Below are 25,155 nucleotides of genomic sequence, written 5' to 3'. Positions count from 1 at the left end.
AGCTTCACTAGCCCTTTACCACATTATTTCCACAGTGTGCCTGTCAATACCACACACAGCAGCAGTGCAGGAAGAGCCCCAGCTGATCACTGGAGAGGCTGGCTCTGAAACTGGAAGCTGTACAGTTGATTTCATGTGGATTTGCATCTGGGTTCCCAATCCTGCTTCTCAGTTCAGCTGCTGATGGTTCCACTGCTTTTGTTTCTGAGTCTGCACAAATTTGATGCTAGCTAGAGGATACAGACCAGTATTAGTGCTGAATTGAACCTGACAGGCATATCCATAAATCAATAACCTATTTTTTAACAAAATCCTGGACTAGAAAAAATGCTCAGCCCAGACATATGAACTAGAGATTTAAATTCATTTCACATGGAAAAGGCAGCTTCATCAGAACTCAAATTGCAGAAGTGGTTTCTAGTCTCCTACATCATACCTAAGCACTCAATTACTTCCAGGCATCCCTATGTAAGTTATTAGTGAGAATAATCCATAAGTTCATGATAGGTATCTCTAATAAGCAATACTCATCAGTGCACCCAGGCTTGACAGGATACCCGTTTTGTGGCAGTTATTATATACAGCACCCAGACTTTAAAAATCTCCTGAAAACAAAGACAGCTTTGGACTGAGGCAGCTGCTGTTCCCCAAGGTTGTCTTCATTCAGGGCTGTCAGATCATCCCTCTTCACATGGACAAACAGGAGGCAGCAGAAAGCACATGGGATATGTGAAGGGATGTCGGTGGACCCCATCCCCGGTAATCACTGCCACACACAAAAGAGGGACAAGGTTGGCAGCTGGGCTGATTGATGATACATCTCTACAAGTGGATTTTTGTGAGGAATGAAATTAGATTTCTCTAATGGCAGTTCTGCCATTTATAGGAACAAGCTGCCAGTTTTCTTCTCACATAAGTGGACAATACAGTTACCAAGAAATGCTTCCTCCATCTAACGGGAAAGAAGCCTGCAAGATACATTCTCCTAATAGCAGAAGTCCAGCCAAGGTAAAGGGGAGATAAAATAACAAAAAAAAATACAAGCCAGACTAGAATTTATCTGTGCAGATATATAAAAGCCCATCCAAACTGCCAGGCCAGCTTCTGGACTATTCAGCAATCAGAACATCTTCAATAAAATCTGGCTTGTGAGATCCACTGGCATTATCTGGTGCTGAGCATCTTTTAGTGCAAAGCTGCTGAATTTCTAAGGCAGGTCTGAGGCATGTTTAGGTGAGACCTTGTGTCAGCCATGCACAACTACTCCAGTATTTTTTTGTGGTTGGAACTGACTGTGTGGGACCACAAAGCAGTTACTAAAGCCTATCCCAAAATAACCAAGAACAAAACTAAAAAATGTCAGCCACAGATCATTTCAAAACTGCCTTTTTAAAAAGCCTTGAGACATTCACATGCTCCTGATAAAATAGATGCAAGTTTCATTTAAATCATTAATCTCCCATGAACTGAAATCTCTTTCACAAAAATTAAATTTCCAAATACCCATGGGTTCAGCCTGCAGTAAATTTCTGCCAGCAGTACAATCTCAATCAGATTTAACGGAAACAAGAGGTGCTGAGAACTCACAAGGATGTCTCACCAAGCTGGTTTTGGTACTTCATGGCAATCAGCTTCTCATCCCTCTGTCATTTGTCCCAACCCAGCACCAGTCTGGCTCCCTGCCTTCACAGTCAAATTTCTGTTTGCATGTCTGGATGCTAAATCAATTGCTGACAAAATTATTGAAAGAATTCTATGCAAACACTAACACAAAATTTAACATTGCTGCCACCTGACTGGACTGAAAGACCCCTTTAATTAAAAGCAAATTGCCTGCATTCCAATTCCTCTCTCTGCAAAACAGCTACAGGGTTAGGCATTGAGAAAGAATCACACATTGGGAGTCTGAAAAACTATTTTTAGAAAACTTTTCTTTACATCCAAGATTTTTTTTCAGATAAAGGCAGACAGAAGGGGAAGAAGAATAGGATTTTTCTTCAAACAATCACTCTGCTTGCAATACTTCTCTGAACAAACTCATTTTCAAGCTGCATGTCGCACTTGTTAATGAGACAGTAGTACCCAGCATCCCTCCTTCTCAACGTCAAATACTAACAGTTTTATTAGTGCCGTTTACAGCCGATTTACTTCTATTTTGGTATCACGTACTGATAAAAAGTCTTTCTACAGAAACGAGAACTTTTCCTCAATAAAGGCTCATTACCTCCAGTCCTGCATCGGCTGGCAGGTGCCCCACAGCCCGGCCCGGCCCGGCCCGCCGCTCCCCCCCAGCACCCCCAGGAGCCCTTTCCCCGCGGGCTGCTCTCTGCTCCGTGCCCAGGCCGGGACAGCGGGCACCGGGGAGCAGCGCTGGCGGCCGCGGCAGAAGGCAGGCCTCCCCCGCTCACAGCGTGCGCCACCAAGGGGTCTCTGGGGAGCGGGCCGAGGGGGGAAAGTAGCGAGGGCTAAGCCCTGGGTGGGTCGCGTCCCTGCCGCCCCGGGGCTCTCCCGGCCCTTCGGGGCCGCCCCAACCGGCGCCGCGGAGCCGCGGGAGGGGCCCGAGCCGTGGCCGGGCCCGGCGGGGCGGCAGGGGGAGCACGAGCGCGAGCCGGGCGCACCGCGGGGACAGCGGGGGCTCCCGCTGCCAGCAGCGGCCGCCGCGGGAGCCGCACGGGAGACTCCTCGGAGCCGGAGCGAGGCGGCGCAGAAATCCCGGCGCGGGAGCCGAAGATGCGGCCGCTACCACCGGCCTCTGCTTAGCCGCCGGCGCAGCCCTCCCGGCGGCAGCTCCGGCACCCGCCGCCCCTGGGCGCCGGGCAGCAGGAAGCGGCGCTCGGCCGGCTCCCAGCGCCCCCCCTCCCTCCCCGCCCAGCGCAGAGCGGGCGCCGGCGGCACGGGCCGTCGCGGGAGCTGCAACCGCTGGCGTCGGATGCCTGCGCTACGCCATCCCGGTGCTGCCGCGGCCTGGACTCCGCGGGGAGCACGGGCGATCGGCGGGCAGCGGCGGCCGCTCCTTTGTGTCCCAGGTCGGTGCCGGGAAGCGGCGAGGGGGTGCAGGGTGGTCGGGCAGAGCGGCGGGACCGTGTCCGTCCTCTCCCGGAGGGCTGGGGCAGGCGGGCACCCATCTGTAGCCGGCCTGTCTCAGGGGCCGCGGGCATGGCGGGCGGGGGACTTGTTTGTGTCGGTCTGACCCCCCGCTCCCCGGCAGGAAAACTCGGGGATCCTTTCCGCAGCCCAACCGGGTGGGCGGCGAGGTAGGGCGGGGGCTCGGCCGCCTCCGCCGCGGGCAGGGAACTCTTTCCGAGCCCCCGGTCGGGGGGCGGCTCGTGGCCCCCGGGAGCGGCTCGTGGCCGGAGAAGTTTCTGCCCAGGCAGCGTTTCGCCGCCGCTGTTGATTGTTTATCGCTCCCAGGCGGCGCCGAAAATAGGTCAGAAATAATGTCTCGCTCGTCCCCGCCGCGAAGTGTCCGAGGGCCGGCCGTGGTACTAGGAACTGCTGGAGGCAATGGTGCTTTTCCCGTCCTTCCTTTCCTGAGAAATACGGGACCCTCATAGGGTTTGAAACAGAGTTGAGGGGGCGAGGAGGGGGCGTTATTTATTTATTTATTTATTTATTTATTTATTTATTTATTTATTTATTATTTATTTATTATGTCGGTTTCTGCGTGCAGTGTGGAAAGTTGCTGGCCGAGCGTTAGGAATAACTCCCAGCTATTTCCTGCTGGGCGGAGGGCGGCACTGGCGGCTCCCGCCCTCCCGGTCCGAGCGGGAACAGCACGTTCCCCTCGGAGCGCCGGCAGAGCGGGGCAGGGCTGGGGGCGGCGGTGCCGTGCCTTCCGCAGATGCTCGTCACCCCCGTTACCGTCCCTGGCATCTCGTCAGGGCTCAGTTAACCTCGGGGCGCGCTCGGCAGGATTTGCATGATCCGTAAGCGCTCTGGTGGAAATAATGTTCATTTCTTGTATTATTTCAAGCAAAAATTCGAACAGAACCGATTTGAAAGCTTTATTTGATAATTATACATTGCAAAACACGCTGCTTGGAAGAGAAGCTGCATAGTGTAACAGATTTTTAAAAATTGTAATTGGGGGATTTACAGTCATGTTGATACTATAACCAAGGAGATATTTGTGCTGATGTGTTTAAGCCCACTTCCCCTTTCTCCTGGTTGCAGAGAATTTTGCTGACTGAAACGTAAATAAGCTACTATTTGAGATCTTACATTTTATCAAGTAGAGTGGACATAAATGCCTATTTTGTTTTACTGGGTTTTATTTATTTTTTAAGTGGTTCTTTCAACTTGCTTAATGTCTTATAAATAGGCAAAGTCTGAGGTAAAATCCACATGCACCCCCTTTGGTTTGCTTGACTGATAGCAAGTAGCAGATGCTGCAGAATCTGTATTACTCTGGAAGGGAAGGCATTACATTTTCATTCATTAGATAACTCAAACTTAGCAGTTGTATTGTGAAGATAAAATTGCTTGGCCCTTGCTAAAGGATAAATAGCACAGCCCAAACCCAGTTCAGTAAATCTCTGGTGTACTGGAACATTACATTACTTTTTTACAATGAAAGAACTCTGGATTTGTGGAGGAACAAATTAAGTGCTCCAGCATAGTTTTTATTATTCTGTTCAACAGTTCATTGCCCATTAGAACTGAATTGTTTTGTAGGAAGTGGACAGTAATCTGGGCTCTGTCTGTATCTTTGCACGTACTTTAAATGAGTTGAGCACAGAGTTGCGATCTTGTTCTGTTTCTTCCATATGACTGTACCAGTAGTCACAGTCTGAGTACCTGCATTTGGTATGTCAGAGCACAGCTATAAATCTTAGTCTGCATTTTCCTTGGGTGGACCAATGGTTTTCTTTATCCCCCTGTAAGTGGCATAAGTCAGTTCTTAAGCTTTCCTTTGCAATTGATAAAAGTCAGAGAATACAAATTTGAACTCATTCTTTGGAGTGGTTTAAATATCCCTTGTCTGAAATATAATCCTACACTTCTGGTGAGAGTTGACTGATATGTGAAAATACTGGTTTTGGACTTAAATTAGCCCTTTAATAATAAAAAAATTATTTGACTTGTTACCTTCAAATTATGGTCAGTTTGACTGGCCTGTGTAAGTTTTGGCATGAATAATAATCAGTAATAGTAAAGTGCACACAGAACCAAAATCTGTCTTCAAAACTGTGATTTTGAAAATGTGCCAGACAAACCAACACAGTTGTTGATTCAATTTGATTCCATTGTGATAGAATTTACTTTTGTTTTGAGCTAAGCAAAACCTCAAAAATAACACATTGGGCTCTGTTCAGATTTCAGGAGAGCTAAGCCCTTGCTGCTCTTCTGAAGCCTCAGTGATGGATGTGACGCTGTTACCTGACACTGCAGTGTTGTGGTTTTAACATTTCCCTTGGCATCACACGAGTTTCATAGCTCAATTCCAGGACTGTCTCTGGTGCTTTTTTCTCACAAATATAGAATTAGTGAATTCAGTTCCCAAGCAGGGAGAGATGTGAAAACTGAGATCCGTTGCTCACTCTGACATTCCTTGTTGAATTTGCTAGTCAGTTATCTGCTGAGAAAGACACTGACAAGTTCTAGTGGACTTGGTTGTGGTTTTGAGATATGATAAGCACTCTTTGACAGGATGTTTTTATCAGTATCTCATTCTCACCAGGTTACAATCTGGTGTTTTGGTGCTGTCTTGCTGGAAGTGATTAGAATGGGATATGATGCCACAGCCATCTGTCTGCCTGGGGAGGTGCGTAGGAAAGCAAATCTTGGCCGAGGAATGAGGCAGATTACTCTGAGTAGCAGGGTTTTGAACTACTGCAGGTAAAGGTATGGGAGCCCTTTATGAGCTCTGACTATTGTACTGTTTTTTCCTTGAAGAGAACCCGGTTGCCTACACTAGCCTGGGAGGCAGGTACCCAAATGTTTATTAATGTAATGCTGAGAGTACTGATGCCTGTGTCTCTCTCTTGGCCTGGTTGCTGTCCTGAATAAATTTGAAAGTTAAATCACTACCAAAGATGAACTTCAGTGTGAGAATCAACAACCAAAGGTTGTGAATTCTTGTTACTGTTGACCTTGTTTCAGTGTTTGAAGTTGTTATTGTGATGAAGACTATTGTTACTCATCCTTGCTTGGTAACTGTTTTATCTTGTACTTTGTGTTTAATGTCTTGAAGTAGTTTTTTTTTTTTCTTTTTCATCTCCCAGTCCCTACACACTATAGGACAGTTTTGGCAGAATATACTCTTGTTAGCCAAGGTGGAAGAGTTGCAGTTTTTATTGTGTGGGTTTTCCCCTTCCCTTTTTTCTCTGTATGGAAAAGTACAGTTTCACTGGTGCTTTGTTTTCATGACAGGAAAGATGAGTAGCACCTGTGTGTTGACCAGCCATTGTCCCTGATGGATATTTGTTTTGACAGCTTGTTGTTGTATGTCACTTACATCTGACAGGCTGTTGCTCAGAGAATCTGTAGCCTAAGTAAGTACTACTGTGTCAAGTACCAGCACATGAATTTATTTTGGTTAACTAAGAGCATAGCTCAGAGCTCCTTGAATTATTAATTATTTAATTTTGCATTCAATAGTCCTAATGAACAAGCATGGAAGATGTGATTTTTGTTTTTGTTTTTGTTAGTGAAAAGTTTATTTATCTTGCAATCTTCAAAACGTTTATAAGTTCATATATCCTGGTAGTACACTGCTGTGGTTACAGTGTTAGTGCTGGGTTGACATTTGGACTTGATGATCTTTAAAAGTCTCTTCCAACTTTGATGATTCTATTCTGTGGTTCTATAAGTCACAATCCTGCTGCTTTAAAACAGGAATGAGAGATTGGTGAAATCGCTCAAAAGTCACATTTTTGGTCCCTGTGAGCTTGTTCCAGTCATACAATGCTTCTGAAAAAAACACTAGTTCTATGTTTTTCTGCCACAGCTAGGCAAAGCAGTAAAGTATGTCCTTACATTCTGTTAAAATTAATGCACCATGTGTTTTCTCCTTGGCAAGACATGTGATTTTATGTTTGCTACACATCTGTTGATTTTGGCCTTCTCCAGCATTTTGCTAAGCACCTTTTGAACACATTAATTTGTTAGATACATGTCATTAAGTATTCCATGTAGAAAAATAAGTTACTGTTGAAGTAGGAACATAATTAAATATTTATGCTTTTGTTTATAGCAAAAGCAGTTGGTATTTAGTAATGTGGTGCTGCTGATATTTGTAAAAGTCTGTTGTACAAACAATCTTCCTCGAAGAACAATGCATGGAACCATTGTGGTAACAAGAGTATACAAGAAAAAAATCTGAAAGGGAGGAAATAAGTTTGCCATAGTTTTGGGTCAGGAAGAAGTCAGGTGAGCAAATTGTGTTTACTTCAAGCAGGAAATTGGTGACAGCATTGTTCTTGGAAAGAACAGACAGTGAAAAAAGGAACAGATTCAAATCTCACAGAGCTCAACTTACAAGTGGAACAAGAATTGAAAATGCTAAAGCAAATTGAAATTACATCAATTCTATTTTTTGTTAGATGGTTTCAGTGCTTTTCTTGTAATGGATTTTCTTTAGAGGTTTTGAAATTGGGAACATTTTTGTCACGAAGAATTTCGAACTTTATATTGTGCAAGCAATTTTGTTGGAAACAAGGTAAGTTTCTCTTACCAATATTTCTTACTAAACCAAATAAAACATGTCCACATTTCTGAATTAAAGTCTTGTATCAGAAAGAAAGGAAAGCATACAGATTCTGCTGTATTTAGCTTTCTAGTGAAGTTATAAATTTGTTAGCTCTAATATACAGAATTATACATATATATACGTACATATGTGTGCATATGGTTTGCTGAATCTTGTTTGTGAAATAAATCACAAACCTGTACACACCTGTACCCCCAAACTAAGAAGAAATCTGTAGCATTCAACAGTTAATTTTGCAGGAGGCTTTACCCTTGACCTCTGACATTTTGAAATAATAAACTGACTTGTTTTCCAGATGCAAGTCTGCTTACTATAATCACAACCTTGTTCACGTGCTGTGATCTCATGAATTAATCTCTGTTACTGACAATGCCATGGGTCACTCATTACCTGTTGCATAAAGGATGTTGAGAGATAATGCTTTATCGTGCTTTCTAGCTATAAAATAAACGGAATTCTCTTTATGCTTTAGGTGATTTTTCTAAAGTTAGTAAGAAAGGTTTCCCTTTCAATTTTCATATTACAATGGCCTGCAGGACATTTTCTGTGTTCTTTCTATTAAAATTTACAAGGAAAATGTTGTAGTATTTATACTTCTGTAGAGAAATCTCTGCTTTCTCCCCAGTTTGCCAATTCTGTTATCACTTGATGATTTTTCTGCATAGTGTTTGTGTATTTCCAAAATTCAGTCTAAATGTAATTCATGCTCCTGAGTTTTAATAGTAGAGGTAGTAGTAGTTGCATATAAGTGCTTTTAAACTTAATTATAATTGTTTGTCTGTCTATTTATATGTGGCCCATCTAGCTTTCTATAAATGCATATATATGTTTCTAAAAGATTTTCTGGGTAAATTCTGAGATTATACCAACTATCAGATAATTCTAGAGCCGATGTTTTCTGGCACCTCTGACCTTCAGTCTGTCACTGCAGTGAAAAAATACAGGTTGAAACATGCTGCGATATTGATGATGTTTGAAAGTGCTGAAGCAAGAAACCATGGATAGTAGAAAACATGTTTTACTGCTTTACATGTAAAACAGCTTAGAGGAAAAAACCTTGTAATGAGCGAGGTCAATACTAGATCTGAATGTGGAAGTCAGGAGCTAGATCTCCACATTTGTGGCCATTCTGTTATGCTGGGGTTCTCTAATGAATTTAAATTTCTTCATGAATTCTTCATGCTTTTTCTAATGAAGGCCCTTGTTGCTGGGGAAGAAGCTCTGAGCCATAGGGTTTTACCTGCTGATAATTTTATTTTGCACGTCCTTAAGAGACAACCTGTGAAAGGTGCATTGTGTATCTGTGAAATTGGTTTGAGTGCCAGCTAATGCTACTAATGTTTGAGCTGAATTTGAGTCTGTGACTCGAAGCTCTAACAGATGTTACCTGCCTTTGATGGAAATGTGTAAAAGCTGATGGAGTTTAGCTAGAAGGATGACTTTTCATGGCCAGTCACTTTGCTCTTCTCAGGTAGGAGAAGAAGGAACAATAACCTTTTGAAAACCAACCAGCCATGCTATTAGCAAGGTAGGGAAAGCCTGTGATGAATTTGGTTTCTAGATGTTGGGCCTTTTTTCCCCTGAATGTTTGTGCTGTATTTAAGGGGTGGTACTTGCTCTAGTTGTAGCAAATTTGAAAGCAGCATGTAAGTGATTTAATGATTACAAAACCTTAGTACAAGAATTTCTAACTAAACATGACAAGTAAATGGTAGGAGAAAAGGAGTGAACAAAAACTGTTCCATACAAAACACTGTCAAAAATTGTTTAAATAGCATTGGTGATGGTTCAAGCTAACTCAGAAAACAGTTTTCTGGTTTGTTTTGATGTAACCCTGCAAGTCTACCCAATGAAGTTACTAAAGGTGATAATTAGATTTGTTTTGTTTCCAATGTGCTATTTTGGAAACAGAGTCTTGCCATTTTAGGTTTGTGTCGGTGTTTTTAACAGCTTATCACACGTCAGCATTGTTCTGTTAGTGAAATGCCATGCGGGGAGCAGGAGGTAAGAGGAGCGTGAAGCCTTCAAGCTGCAACATAAACAAAAGCAGATCTTGAAACTGAATTTGTTAATGCTGCTCTACTTACCTGTTCCATAGGAACTCTTTAGTAAGATATTCTAGCAGTGCAGTGGGGGGGGAGCAATGCCAGCACTCTAAGGGAGGGTTGCAGCCTGTGGGGCTCAGATGGAGCAGGCTGTGCTGACTACAGGGCAGCCCTATTGCTCTCTTCCTCCATGACAGGGAGCAGAAGAGCACTTCTTCAGCAAAAATGGTGCCTGTCTCCTGACACCAGATGTGTGGGTTGGTTTCTCTGCAGGCAGAGCATGTTTCTGGGCCTTTTGGGACAAAGCTGCTGGAAGCTGCTCAGCTTTCCATCCTTCCGTGCCTCCTTCTGTAAGAAAATGGCCTGGGGTGCCAAGGAGGGTTCCTAGGTGAGACGCTGCCTCCCTGGGAAACCAGGCCTGTGAGTAGAGAGCAGAACTTGTCCTGTGGAGCAGGGGGAGGTTAGACTGAGCTGTGCTTGGGCTCTGGGCTCCTGTCCATCCAGGGGAGAAGTAGGGCATTACTCTCCAGCTTTTGAGGTGGATCAAAGAAAGGAATGGAGGGTAAAAATATTGCCTCAGGAGTGGCTGCGAGAAGGGGCAGTTTCTTTCACCCTGCTACTGAGACCTCTTTGCTTTGCTGTGCCAGGGCTTATGGAGGCTGAGGGGACAACTGGCCAGGGAGCTGCTGTGTTGTGCTGCTGTGTGCTTCCCTTCCCCTGCTCGATGGCACTGCTATTTGTGGAGCTGGGCTTTGAAACCGGATAAGGAAGTGATCTGATCAAGCCCTGCAAAAATAGATTATTCTAAAATGGTAACTAATTAATTTTAAAATGCTGTCCCACGAGCACTGTGTTGGCAGTGTTGAGGGGGCGATTGTATTGATGCTGTGAAGATATGAATGAGCACCTGAGGCAAACTTCTGAAGCTGTTTCCAGTGTAGAAGACTTAGTGTAGTTTCCCCGACAAAGCTGGCTTAAATTCTTGCTATGCCCTCACTCACTTCTTCAGGTTTAGATGTTAATATAGGCATATTCTGAGATAGATCAGTGCAGCTGTTTGTGGAATCATGCTTTATTTAAATCAGTGAAATGTTACTGTTTAAATTAATAATAAAAAAAACTAACCAACTGCCCCTTCCTTCCCTCCATAACCACCAATATCTTACAAAGTAACCTCCTAAAGATCTGTAGAGGTTTGGTTTGGTGCTGTGGGGCTTTTTGCCTCCTACAACTGCAGAGATGCCTGTAAGGGTAGCAGAAGGATACAATTTAAAGACTTTGCTACTGATATATAATATGCTGTTTTCTCAGGGTGCTTACTGACATCCAGTCTTCTTATAGTGTGCACGCTAAGATCTGCTCAGTTTGTTCAAGCTACCATCACAGCTGTCCACCAGTGCTGATCAGTGTTATCTTTACTTGACACTTGTTTCTTCAAAGACTTTTTTGCCTGAGCATTTCTCAATAAAAAAGCACACATTCTGCATTTTGTGTTTAGTCCCTTCACTTCTAAACAGCTAAAAAAAGTAGGTAGTGATTAAGTTTTATTGCATTTTTTTTTCTTGGGAGTAGGGAGTGTGGATTGGTTGGTTTTATTTGTTTGTGGAGGTTTTGTTTTATTTTCGTTGTTGTTATTTTTGTTTGTTTGCTTGGGTGGTGTTTTTGTTTGTTTGTTTGTTTTCCGTTAAGTCAGATCTGTTTTGCTCCAGGCTTCAGTGACAGAAAAAAAAGAGTGTGGAACATTAAGGACAGAGCATTAAAATCTTGTGCTTGGCTGGTTTGGGTGATAACTAAGTGAACTTATTAGTTTAGATATGTTTCAGCTTAGTGCTCTTAGATTTGGAAGTGCACAATTCAAGCTGCTGGAGGTGCCACCTGAGGTTGCAGAGAAAAGTATTTCTTCCTCATCTGGTCAGTATGAAGATAACTGAGCATCAAGAGAGCTTAAAGCCTTGGGCCAAATTGACATGTATGTGTTTGTTTGCTACAATATGTTTTTCAAAAGCTTTAATGCACGTTCTGAAATGCTTTATATGATCTCATTAGGTCACGGCTTGCAGTGGCAGTCTACTAAATTGTCCTTCAACTTTGCACTTGTATCATTTAAGCAGAACTAAATTGCACTTTGTACTAGAGTAATAAGGATTTGACTGTAAAATTATTGCATGTTTTGTGTAGCAGAAAGTTTACAGACAGAGTCTTAAAAGAGGGGTCAATGGAAGAGAGGGTCTGACACTCTTCAGTGTCAGAAACTCAGTAAGAAAGGAAGAACAAAATAAGAATATATTACTCTTTTTCAGGTAGTTTTTAATAAAAGTTGTGGGCAGATGTTATGAGATGTTAAAAACAGTGTTTTATATTTCCAGTTTTTAGGTTTTGTTTTTGGTTTGGTTTTTTTTTTTTCACTTAAGATCAAAGAGTTAAACTTTTAACCTTAATTTATGTATTATAATGCTTACTTCAATTTGTTTTGTTAAAATGGTAGGAAACTGGAAACCAAACCACTGGGACATCAGCAGTAGTGTGGCCAGCAGGACCAGGGCAGTGACTGTCCCTCTGTACTCAGCCCTGGTGGGGCTGCATCTGGAATCCTGTGTCCAGTTCTGGACCCCTCACTACAAGACAAACATTGAGGTGCTGGAGCCAGTCCAGAGGAGGGCAGCAGAGCTGGTGAAGGGTCTGGAGCACAAGTCCTGTGGGAAGCTGGCGGTTTTTATGCTGGAGAAAAGGAGGCTCAGGGAAGACCTTATCACTCTCTGCAACTACGTGGAAGGAGGGTGTAGCAAGAAGGGGGTTGGTCTCTTTTCCCAAGTAATAAGTGATAGAATGAGAGAAAATGGCTTTAAATTGTGTCAGGAAAAATTTAGATAGGAAAATTTCTTCACTGAAACAGTTGTCAAACACTGAAAAGGAGTGCCTTAAGGCAGTGGTGAGATCACTATCCCTAAACGTGTTTAAAGAAGTGTGGAGTTGCCACTTAAGAACATGGTCTTGTGGTGGAGATAGCAGTGTTAGGTTAAAGGTTGAACTTGATGATTTTAGAAGTCTTCTCCAACTTCAATGATTCTGTGAAAAAAGTGAAGTCAAGGATTATGTTTTTAAAGACCTAGTAGACATCCCCAAATCAGCTGCCTGTATATTGGGTTATTAACATTAAGTTTTGAAAAATACTTTTTGATACAGTACTCCTGTGTATTTCTGAAAGAAATTATATTTGTAAGAATGTCCTGTCAGAGTCACTGTTTTTCTTTGTTGGCTGATCCAGCCTATCACCACCAATGCTATTACTGTAGGAACTACCAAGGAAGTGGTTTTGTGACCACTGATCCTGGATCAGATTTACTATCAGATTATCCTCTAATGTAGCTTCGATCAGGCAGCCAAGCTATCACATTTCTTAAGTTAATAAGAGTATGCAATATATCATTTGTGCTAACTTAATGCCTACTGTGGGAGGAAATACAGTAACTATTTGGCATAAAGCCTTCCAATAAAAAATCAACCTGTCAAATCTAAACTGTATTTACTGTCTTGTCAAAGAATGACCTCAGAGCAGATATTGGAACAATGACTCAACTCTGTAAATTGTGCTGTTTTATTTACAGATGGCAATAATACAGAATTATTACCTATTAAAAATAATTTATTGATCATACAGCATTAGATTTATTTTTCATTTCTCTTGAAACCAAAGGTTTAGTTTTTTGAAAACAAGTTTACTTGTGGTGGGAGAGAAGTTGCAGCTTTCTTTTGGAGACTTTTGATTCATAAAATATGGCAGACATTTTAATTCATCCATCCATATGAAAGCTATTTTTTTTATTTAATGACATTGTTGGGGCATGGAATTCAGAGAGAGAGAGCTTTCTTCCTTTGTGTAAGTAGGAAAATGAAGTATGTTTTAAGTACACTTAGATAGACCCTGAGGTTTTATGAAGAACCTATTCCATTGGACGTAATCAAATTATTTTAGTAAGCTTCCCTCTCCTACTTTATTAATTCTTATTTGATACATCCTTCATAAATTCAGCAGTTTATAAGATGGTGAATGTATTAGGCTATGCAATTTGGTTTTTTTAAAGCCAAAATACTACAGCCTGCAATTTATGGGGTTTTTTTCCCATTTACTGTAAAATCCTTATATGGTTTTTATGTAAAGTTCCAAAAGATTTTGATTGTTTAGTATAAGCACTTCATTTTGGTTTTTCCTCTATAATACTCTTCTGAATAGGTTAGGAAAAGATAGATTGCGAGTTCATTAATGGACAATGATAAGCAAAACAAGTAATTAATTTACAGACTTATTTCTACATAACTACATTACTGCTGCTGTAGTTAGAGGTATTTATTTTCATGGCTGTTGTTGAGGTTGCTCGGCTTTACTGTTGATTTTCATGGTCCACTCTCCATGGTTCTTGGCATGAGTATGTGGAAGTTCATTTTTCTCTGCCAGTGTGTGGGATCAAAGTAGGACAAGGTGGCTGGCATAATGTAGTAGCACATATCCTGAACTGCTACTGGTTATCATCAAAATGCTCCAGATTAGTTGCTTCTGACTCAAAAGCAGTCACATTTGTGCCAGTTATTTCATACCCTTTTAATAATTTTTAAAATGTGGGGTTTATTTTTATGGGAGGTCTTTGTAAAATGCAAATAAAACAATCCGTTTGGTTTGTTCATGTTCTGTTTCCATTTTTCTGTGCAAATTACTGTTGAGACCATTGCTTAATTCATTTTAATGAGAAAGAGGAGAAGGCATCTCAGAGATGATGCAATTTTTGTTTAGCATAAATGGTTGGCTGAAGAGAAAAGAAGTTAGTGTCCATACTGGGAGGAAAAATACAGAGATCTATCTGTAAGCATGGGGTCTGTTTTGCAGCAGGGGTTTTTGTGGTGGAAGGAGAACACATCAATAAGAAAGAGAGCTTTTATCTGTGCTCTCACAGAACTTTTCCTGCTTAAGTTTTTAATGAGGAAGCTTAGAAATAACATGTCATTTGTCAAACAGACAAAGACCAATGCTAGGATAGAAGGGAATAAGCCTAATAAGTGTTCAAGATGAATTATTGTATCACATGTATGATCTATTAATAGGGGAGAAGAAAAGAAATACATGCAACATCATAATGACTTCTGTGCTCAGTGGGAATAATCAAGTTGTCAGCTCGAAGTAGTGAGTATGTTGTTTTTATCAGTGTGCTGCATAAGGGATGAGATATTGGTGCTAAATTTAAAGCAAAAAGTATGAAAACTTGAATTTTAATGCCTGATTAAGTTGGTTGTTTATCTAGCCCATTAAAATGTCATCGGTATCTTGCATTAGCTTTGTTAGAATCAAACCTTATGGTTGGCTGGGAAGTAGTCTAGTCTGAAAGAACTGGGTGTGAAGAAAATTGTAATAGTTGAGTTTTGCCCTGAGCCCATTAAAATTAGGTCACTGTTTAACTATATGTGTAGTTATTTACTTCACATAATTATTATAGCTATGAAGCTTTAAAAAAAATTAATTAGGAAATCCTGATGTAAAGCAGTCTGTTCTGATGTGTTTTTCTAGTGATGGTGACGTTGCCCTTTTAAAATTGGGATCATGAATTGAATAAGGTATTCTCAATATTTCCGCATAAAGGTTTCGATTGTTTGTTTGCTTGTTTTACAACATGATGATTATGCAATCCAAAATTCAACTACCATTTCTTTTCTACACCCTCACCTTTTGAATTATGGAGAAGCAGGGTTTATTTCTAGTGCTGGGAAGCTCTAGTCTCAACCAGAACACTGTGATATTGAGTGCTGCACAGCTCTGAAAGGATTTCAAAGGACAGGGGAATTATGCTTGCAGTAGTCCAGGCTCTCTCTGCAGGGAATGCAGAGAGAAAGGTGAAATGATCAAAATAACAGCCTGGTTCTTTGCAGCACCATGCTGAACTAATACATGCAGTGAATTATGCTTTTTCAGCCTCACAGCAATTAAAATAAAAAGATATTAACTTGGAAGAGTTTTAGCTGTATGGATAGATGGGATATATTTCTAATGGCATGCAGAAAAATTTGGCACATCTTCTGTATAGTCTTGCCAAAGTCTATGAGAACCCAGAGAAATTTAAATGAAAAACAGTGTCTAGGTTTCCAGTCAGATTGTGCTAGTATGCACACTCAGAAAGTAGGCATTAGGAATAGCCTTGTTGGTCAGGTCAGGAACTTTGTTTTCACCACATTAGGTTTCAGCTGAAGGCAGTGTCCAAGAAACAGCTAAAATTGGAATTGAAGGCAGTTCTCAGGTGGGGGGGACAAACCTGTGAGTCATCAGCACAGAGATAGATGGTGGCTGAGTTTGTGTTGGCAGGTGCTGGATCTCTGAGCATACAGGAGAAGAGGACTGGTAAAAAAGCTCAGGGATGGTGGTGTACAAGGCTCCTACAGCAACTTTGAAGAAAAATACTACTTGAATGTTAAATGAACAGCTAGAAACAGACTGGAGCAAAATGAATGCTTTGTTCTATTTTCATTTGTAGGTTCTTTAGTTTTACTTTTGATTTCCACTGAATATAAAATACTAAATCTAAGGCTAGAAAAAATATAGTTCCAGAATTTTGCATGTTCTCTCTCTCTCTCTCTCTTTTTCAAAAAAAAGAACTCAGTCCTCTTTAAAAGAGAACTGGTATGACACAAGTTGTAATGAATTGTTAAACAAATGTAATAAATGTTGGTGCCATATTTATGTGGTATTATGGCTTCAGGATTTTACTGGGTTATTCTTGAAAATAATACTGATACTTGTGGTATCAAAGATGTAATACCAACATGACATGCACAAGTGAAATCTGTTTAAAAAAAATCCAGATAATGTTTTTTTTATGTTCTACTTTCTCTGTTTTCTTCTCTCTGAAGCTAATGCAAAACCAGTTCAGCTTCACAGCTTGCTTGCACAAGCTGTGATAGATTTTGTCTTTGTATTTCTCTGAAATATACATACAGAAAGATGCAAAGTTCCTTTAAGAGGGTAGAACTAAGTGTTCTCTTTTCTGTGTCTTTGAAATCTAAAGGTTATCAGATAAAAAACAGATTTTGCGATTTTTTTTATTGTATTTTTTTAAGTACCCTAATGGTTTCAGAGTGCAGGAGAGATGAACTGCTTCTTAATAAAGAGTTTTAAGGTAGTGGTTTATCAGGAGCTCCAGGGAGAGTTTCAGAATATTAGGTGGTGTTGACCTACCTGCAATGTTTGCTCTGAGAAAGTGGGTTCATGGTCTTTTCCTTGTCCCCTGAATTTTGGCTCCTGTGGAGAAGGGACATAAGATTTACCAGGAGAATCTCATCAAACCTGTTTTTACAAGTTGTCTCCTCCCTGGTGGCTCTGTAAGGCTGCGTGGGGGCTTGAGCTGTATTTGATGACTCAGGCCAGAATATCCTCCTACCTCTTTGGGGCTGTGTTGCTCCTGGAGAGCTGAGAGTCTCTCTGAAGACTGGGGAGGCTGTGGGGTGGCTGGGGGTGTACCAGAGTCCTCTGGGAGCTTACAATTCCGTGGTCAAGACAGGGATGGTTTGGCTGGACAAAGCAATGTCCGCTTTGCCAGAGTATTGGCTTCATGAGAAGTTATACTTTTTTATTTCTTTGTAAAAATACATATCAGACTGCTACACTTCAGGAGAGCTGAAAACTGCAGTGGAGGACCTAAGGTCATCTTGGAGAATGCTGGTAGGCAGTTCTTGTGTGGTTGTTGGAGAGGTCATGATAAAGGTTGTTATTAGAATGCAGGAAAAGAGAACGAAGTACATAAATACTAAAACATTTTAGAGATGTTGCTATTAGTAAAATGTTTGTTTGTTTGTTTTTCAGTTCAAGCAGTATGTTTTTGACAGCAGAGAACTGGAAGACTGGTTGATTGCCATACTAAAATGGAGTATTTACCAGTGCAGGTAAGACATTCTTTGAACGTCTTTTTGCAGTTTCATTTCTTGTTTTTTTGTTTGCAAAAGTGTTGTTTTGCAGTTCCCAGTGCAAATAGCTAGATTAATGGCAGCGTTACACAATCATTGTTCTGAAAACAAAGATTTTGTTTAGGAGGTTTTTTTATTTTCAGTTCACTCTCAGGTGCTCTGATGCGGCTGCTGTAAAGTAGCACTAAAGTGATCCATTTAGAAAAAAAAAACAGAAACAAGAAACAAAAGAAACATCTTTTTTTCCTTCAGACAAACTTTAAAATTATGTTATCCTGTGATCCACTTTGTATTGTGGCCTCAGGAAAGATTAGTTTGGATAACTAAAGAAAGTGGTGAGGTGATGTGGGGACAGCATGCACCAGCCAGGATATATAGGAGATTTTCCAGCTTAGGAAAATAAGTAAACCCTCAGAAGTATGAAGGAAAGGTTTGGCCCTCAGTGTAGGATCAAGTGGCTTTAACTGACCTTTTAACTATTGGAAATGTTAAGTCTCAGTGCTCAAATACTTTTGAATATAGAAATGCTGTTTGGATTATAAAAGTTAAGTAGCTACCAAAAGTTTAGAACCCCCTGTTCTAATTTATGTATTAAGGTATTGTAATTTATTATCAGACCTTCTGGTATGGGTTTCTATGCTGCATTAAACTCCATTTCTCATGTAGAGAGCTCCTACTGAAGGATTCTTTTGTTTCTTAATGCAGTTTAATATCTTGGTTTCCAAATGCTAATCATGTGTTTTAAAATACAACAGTAAAATCATTAAATATCAAATTGAGTTGGGGACTTCTGTTGTAGATAAAGTTTGTGGAGTGCAGCTGTAAGTTTGACAATAATCTACACAACAAGTACCTCTACATGAGTTCAGTTTTTTTTGTTGGCTTTTGTATGATTAGTGTACAAGCTTAAGACATTGTCCAAGTTAAGTTTCTCCTTTAAAATATTTATTCACTGCATAACACTTTCTATTACTTAGCTCATGGAACTATAACTGTTCTGTACTAACTGTTTTCCTTTGCACTGGTATGAAAGACTTTGGCAGAAAAGTAGTGATGTGGTTTATGTCAGCCCAGGGCAGTGAATGTTCCCCTTCTTCCAGTTTAAGGTGCACATGGAACAAGCTGAAGCTCAACAAAACAAAAGCTATTCTCAGTGGTCAGCTGGGTACCTGTGGTACACAGCACTGCTTGCTGGATGTGCTGTTCTGTGAACTGTCACAGTATTTCTTACTGGTTTTGCAGTTGCTACTGCAGCAAGGCATAGACACTGTTTTTTTCAAATGCTGTTTGTAGTTGAGCAAGAGTTGTGTTACTGGATTAAAATGCATGGTCTTGTGTCATGCAGGCCTGTGGTTGCTGGACCCTGTGCTTGCTCTGCAGGGAAAAATTGCCTGCCGGGCAAATTTTAGTGAACTGGCTGGGAGTGCTAAGTAAGCTCAATGGAGAAAGAAAGGAGGGAGTGTCCTCAGCTAGAGCCATATTATACACAGGAGGATTACCACAAGTTCACTGGACAGTCCTTTTGGCAGTCATGCAAGATATGGCTCTCTTAAGTTTGGGATTTTTTTTTGTTGAATTAACTCATTCATAAAATGGACCTTTGATCTTACTTAATTGGACTGGTTCTGGGTTGTTCTGAGTTTTCCTGCTGGGGGGATTGAGGGACTTGAGGGACCCTGATCAAGACCCAACCCAACTTAATGAAGGCAAACTGCTCAGGGAGTTAGCACCACTCATTGTGTCAGGACACCAGAGCCCTGTCATGTCTTCCTCTCTTGAGAATGTAGTTTCATCAAAATGCAAGTTGGGTGAGACTGCCTCATGGCATCCTTAAAAAATAAAGATCCTTTTGCTTTTCCTTGAGTTCTGTAAAGTAGCTTTCTTCTGAGTACTGGACAGTTTCATCCATAGCACGCAGGATCTGTTGCCCAGCAGCCAAAGGTCACAGTGGATCTAGGATCTCTGGATCTCTGCTCTGTAGCAGGTCAAGTTTCGTTTGCAGAATATACATTTGCATTTTGGTAGGTGATGCTCATGTGATAATGCAGTATTGCAGCCCCAGAGAATTACAGTGCAGAACATTTTGTATCTAGCTTTAGACCACAGGAGTACATCACTATGGAGGACAACACTATGCTGTACTATGGACAAAGCAGTGGAAGAGGGAATTGCTGCAAAGCACTGTAGGCTGTCACTGCCAGTGCTAATGCTACAAAACTGTAGCAAAACTTGTGGCATCATTCAATTAGTCTGTTGAAGTCCTTTGATTGAAATTCAAATGATGACAAGATTTTTTCAGACAAGCTGGGTTAATAGCATCATCTAGATGCTGTAATTTTGATCTTGTGATAAGGGCCCTTGATCCAAGTTCTTCATGTTGTCCTAATGCAGCAAAATTCCTCCTCCCCTGTCCCCTGTTACATCAATAATGTACTGATCCTGTGTTTTTTGTAAAGTGCATTCTGAGTCCCTGTATTGGCTGTTAAACCAAGCTCAGAATTAATGTCTTGTTTAGAATTTAAAATCTACACATGTGTTTCAGTGCTTGAAGTCTTCCAGCTCCTCTAGAGTGAGTACAGAAAGGGAAGTCTTATCTTGAGTCATATTCTAAGACAATTTAGTTGGAAGGCTAGAGGTTATTCCTCTAAAGGTAACTTTGCTATCAGCTGACTAATACCTGCTTCAGTTATGACTTTTTTGCCACCTACTGTGTTTCAGTCTCAGTACTGCCTGCTACTTCACAAACACCCAAATGCATGTTCAAAATTTTAGAAACAAAAAAACCCATAATCCCTTCAAGCTCCAGACAATGTCCACTGCTTCTACATCAGAGCCAGAAAAATTGACTCGTGCATGAAGTACAGCCTGCCCAAGTTTTTTTTTTTTCTTGCTTAGTCCTCAAACCAGACAGTGCTTGCAGAAACTGGGAAGTTTGAAGACAAGTGTTTGTGGAAGGTGTAGTCTGTTTCATTAATCTAGTGTTGAAGGGAAACCAGCCAAACTTAGTAAAATCTGTAGGATTTTAATGTAGGTATCAGCAGGCAGTTGTAAAGTAGCAGGAACTTGCTAGTCTGTGACTGTGAAGATGACAATGAAAATTTTCACTTTACTACCAAAAAAAAAAAAATTACTAAAAATAGGCATGTTGCCTTCCTTAACTCCTGCCTTCCCCTGGAATCTCTCTGTCTAAAGCCTTACATGACCTGGTCAGACACTTTGTCTTTACTGTTTGGCTACACTGTAATTCAGCTGTTGCTGTCCTCGTGCAAGAGTTGAGGCTCTGCTGCCTGCATGGATATTCTGCACCAGCAAGGGCTGGAAGCAGCCCATGCTCTTCTTCTCCTTGTCAGAGAGTATTTTTCCCTCTCCAGCCAAGAACCCAAGCAGAGCTTCAGTGTGTAGGTACCAGTAAGTGCCAGGATTGTATTATGCTGACAATGTGTTGTGATGCTTCTCTGATAACACTTGATTCCTTCACAAGAAAGGTAGAAGTTACTGTGAGCTGGATTTGGTACACCCTATATTCTTGTTTACCTCAGGGCCTGCATATTTAAGGAAGCTGTGCAAAACTGTGTGTAAGCATTGTCCTTTTTAGGGCCAGATGTGCATTATCCCTATCTTGTGTTCTAAATATTTTTCTCTTTGTTTTCAGTAACTAAGGTGCTGACAAGTTTTGACTTCTTCATCCTCATAAACATGAGTGAAGTTCAGGCTATGGTAGAATTCTCTGTGGAGCTCCACAAATTCTTCAATGTGGATTTGTTTCAAAGAGGGTAGGTAGAATGTTCTTTCAAACTTTACTCCTTTGGATGGCTATTGTTGGAAAGACCTTAATGGTTACACTGTCATGCAGTGTTGCTTCATATGTTACTGACTAATTTTATAGGGATGTGAATTTTTTATTCTGTATTGGAAGGTCATATTCTTTCTAGGATTTAATTTTAAATATTAAAATAATTTTTCTTAAAACCTAATTTGTAATACAGTATTTTTGTCTAATTGGAGATGAGGGAAAACCTGTAGCTATGTAGAGTCTATTATATTCTTACCCAGACCTTTACCCTTGCATTTGTTGATTTCTGTAATCCCTTTTGTTTGAAATATGATAGATGTTTCTCTTCAATATTTAAAAAATGGTCTTGCCCCAATTAACCTACTCATTTATCAGTTTGGCAGTGGAGAATTTCACCAGCCTCTCTCCTCTCACTTTGCTATGCCTCCAGTTACACAGGATTCCAGGCTTATTCTTTAGACTCACCTGACCTCCTCTTACTCCACCTTATCTCTGTAGAAGTCTTTTCCACATTCCTTTCATTTGATATTACGTGATTGTCCTATTTTACTTTCTAAGGTCCTAGTTTCCCTTGGCTATGCAAGAAATAATCCTTTATAGCTTATTTTGGAGCTATTAAAGATTATTTGTCCTTTAGTGTTGCGGTCCATTAGCCTTCTGTCAGTCCTCAAGTAGACTACAGTAAAAATGCATGTTAGAGTTTAGGCTGTGTTAATGTTTGCAGAGATGGAACAAGGTGTATCAGTGTTGATTTATGATAGCTGCTTTTTCCAAAACATTGTAGAGTAACTTTACTCAGAAATAGTGATAAGAAAATGCACCTGTGTTTTTAGCCCCGTCTTAGTTCAAGACGGGGCGTGTGTGTGCATGTGAATATTGTTTTCAGTGCAGTTAGGGGTTTTTTTTGACAGAAGTGATGACCCATTATGTTTGCTACTATATGTAGTCAAAGCATATACAACAAACCAACCCCTTTTTAGGGAAAATTGTAACTTCACTCTTCATTGGAAGAGAAGGATTAACGAAGGCTTAAGAGGTCTGTGAAAACACTGAGAATATTCTAATTGCTTCAACAAAAAAGCAGTCTTTTGAACTGTAGCCTTTTTTAATCTTTGAAATCAGTGGGCAAGGAGAGGATAGAATATGGCAACACATTTACTCTAATGGAGAACCCGAAGAGAAGAAAGTGTTTTGGTTGTCTTAACGTTACAATTCAAATGGTTCCTCAGAAAGGTAGTTGAGAAGCAAAACACAGCAATATAATTACCAGTGCTTTACCTGGCGTATTTCTTTTTAGCTTACTCTTGCAGTAAGCTAAAAAGCAATAAATTCTCAGGGCAAGTTCAGAGAGGTGGAATGCTGACATAATGAGAAAAGTGACATGAGGAGATAACAACTTCTCTGGTTTCGAGCTGAACCTTAAACTCTGGGCACATTCATGTCGAAATTAATGTCAGGAAGAGAGAACTTCCAGAATCATTTGACAGACCAAGAAATGTGACTATTGCAATTAATTCAATTTGGGTAGGCTCCAGTATTTTTCTAGGAAACTGTTTTTGTGTTTATTTGAGACCATATGTAATACTTCTGTTGCTGCAGGAGCTCTTGGATAATGGATTGAATGAGCAGAAAAGGAAATCTTTAGTTTCATTGTTAGCCTCCTATTTTTTAGCTATCACTGTGTTTAGCATGGTTTGCCTTGCCAAAATCAAGTATAGAATTGATTGTATTGTGTGCATTCAAGCCAGTGTGGCATGCTTGTCTCATAGAAACATTGTCTCTAGAAGCTTGTCTCTCTTAGAAACATCATGACCTTCTGAACTGTGTAGAATAAAATGTCAGCTATTGCAAGTAATCGCATCAAGTTCCTTATTAGAACTTAGATTTTATTCCAAAAGTATTTGTTTGCAGAGTCCAGATTCTCACTCATTTGATTACTGGAGGTGTCATCATTCTCAGCCTAAATTTCCTTCTGATCAGTTTTAGTTGTTTTTCTTAACAGCTTTGTCTTGTGAATCACTCTATCAGTCTGAAAGTTCACCCTCATGTATTTTTTATGTCAGTCTTTTGTCCCTTTTATTAAATATGAACTAACATGAGTTTGGTCATTGGAATTTGTGGCATATTCCCCATCCTTGCTTCCTTTTTGGTGGAGTCCACATACCCTAATATCCAGTCAAACCCATTTTACTCTCTTCTTGCTTTTATAACTATTTGAAGAAATCTGCCGACTCTTGCATTCAAAGTGTCTCATATTTTCTTCGATTTGTATCTGTAGTGGCACTATAGTTGCCAGAAGCACTTATGACTGTGTTTACACTACCAATTAAATTGGGTATTTAAGGAGTACTAAAGAATTACTAAAAGCAGTGTTGATGTCCATACATCTGTGTGGTTCCATGGTTACTGCTGCCTAGATTTTAACCTCATCTTCTGATGAGGACCAGATATTTTGTAAGATGAGTGTAATTTGAAATTGTTTATATCAGTAGTTGGTTCTAACTGTTTTGTGCCCCAGCGGCTGAAGTGCATTTTGTGACAGGTAGATCAGAGTAGTTTGACTTCCTTAGGGGACATCCAGGTTCTATGACTAGAAAGCTCTCAATGAACTGAACCAGCATGCAGCAAACTGGTGTCATTGGGGAAAGTGCCTCAAAACTACTCTTTTGATCTAAACTGGTCTAAATAGTGCAGACTGAGCCAAAATTTCTCATAGTATTTTACTCAAGATCATATTTATATGAGGGGTTGTAACTATGTTATCCTCCTAAGTGACCCTCTAAAGCAGACTATTTTCTTTACTTCAAGCTAATTTACTATTCCAAGGAGGGGTAACAGACAGTGCATTGTAATAAAATATTTGTCTTAAGTATCCAATACAGCTATTTTGTTATGTTTTCTTATAGCTGTGCCATTTGCTTTAGTCCCAGCTTGTTACAAATGGCTCCATTGATTTATTTTTATCTGTTATTTCAATGTAATAAGGCTTCACACAATTTTTGTTTTGAGCTAGTGAGATGTGATGATAGGAATTTTTTCCCAAACAGTGATTGATATGCGAGTATTGTGTGACAAAATGAATTAAAGAAATGTATTTGTTTGGGACCTGTGAGAATGATAGTCTGAGTTAGTGTAAGTTTCAGGCTGTTTTGTCATCTTATCTCATAAAAGTTCACACCAGTAAGGTGGGGGCTCGATAGTACTGATCTTCTATAAAGACAAAGGAAATATAACATAGCTTGACTGCAGAAATAGAGAATGAGTTGAGTGGAAAATTGGTTGGATGATTCGGCTCAAAGAGTTATTAGTGGTGCTACGTCCAACTTGAAGCTGGTGACCAGTGACTTAAAGCTGGTGACCTCCCATGGACTGACACTGGTTTAGTAGCCTCAGCAGTCTTTGCATAGAATCACAGAATGACTTGGGTTGGAAGGGGCATTAAAGATCATCCAGTGCTAACCCTCCTGCCATGTGGGAGGTACCTTCCATTAGAACAGGTTAGAGCCCCATCCAGCCTGGCCTTGAACCCTTCCAGGGATGGGCTGATCACAATTTCTCTGGGCAGCATGTTGCAGTGCCTCACCACCCTCTGACTAAAAGAATTTTTCTAATATCTCATCTAACCCTACCCTCCTTCAGCTTAAAGCTGTTCAATTTCAAAGACTTTG

At 40.6% G+C, this 25,155-nt stretch overlaps 1 protein-coding gene across 5 annotated transcripts in view; it reads left to right on the top strand.

The window, feature by feature from the left end:
* Window positions 1-2,881: 2,881 nt before the first annotated feature.
* FAM135A (family with sequence similarity 135 member A) overlaps window positions 2,882-25,155 on the top strand; it is an 80,602-nt gene continuing 58,328 nt past the window's right edge. For 3 of the 5 annotated variants that reach the window (XM_030235649.2, XM_050972325.1, XM_030235648.2), the window contains exons 1-3: window positions 2,882-3,026; window positions 17,594-17,673; window positions 21,347-21,467. In XM_030235649.2, coding sequence (XP_030091509.1) covers window positions 21,391-21,467 — 77 coding nt within the window. In that variant the 5' untranslated portion in view covers window positions 2,882-3,026; window positions 17,594-17,673; window positions 21,347-21,390. Of the gene's footprint in view, window positions 3,027-14,760; window positions 14,930-17,593; window positions 17,674-21,346; window positions 21,468-25,155 lie in introns of those variants that run through there. The other 2 variants (XM_018919372.3, XM_030235650.2) reach the window with 2 other exon arrangements.

The sequence above is a fragment of the Serinus canaria genome, chromosome 3 (assembly GCF_022539315.1).
Source record: "Serinus canaria isolate serCan28SL12 chromosome 3, serCan2020, whole genome shotgun sequence".
Classification (NCBI taxonomy): Eukaryota; Metazoa; Chordata; class Aves; order Passeriformes; family Fringillidae; genus Serinus; species Serinus canaria.
Note: the sequence above shows the minus strand (reverse complement) of the source record. Positions and strands in the feature narration are given on the sequence as shown.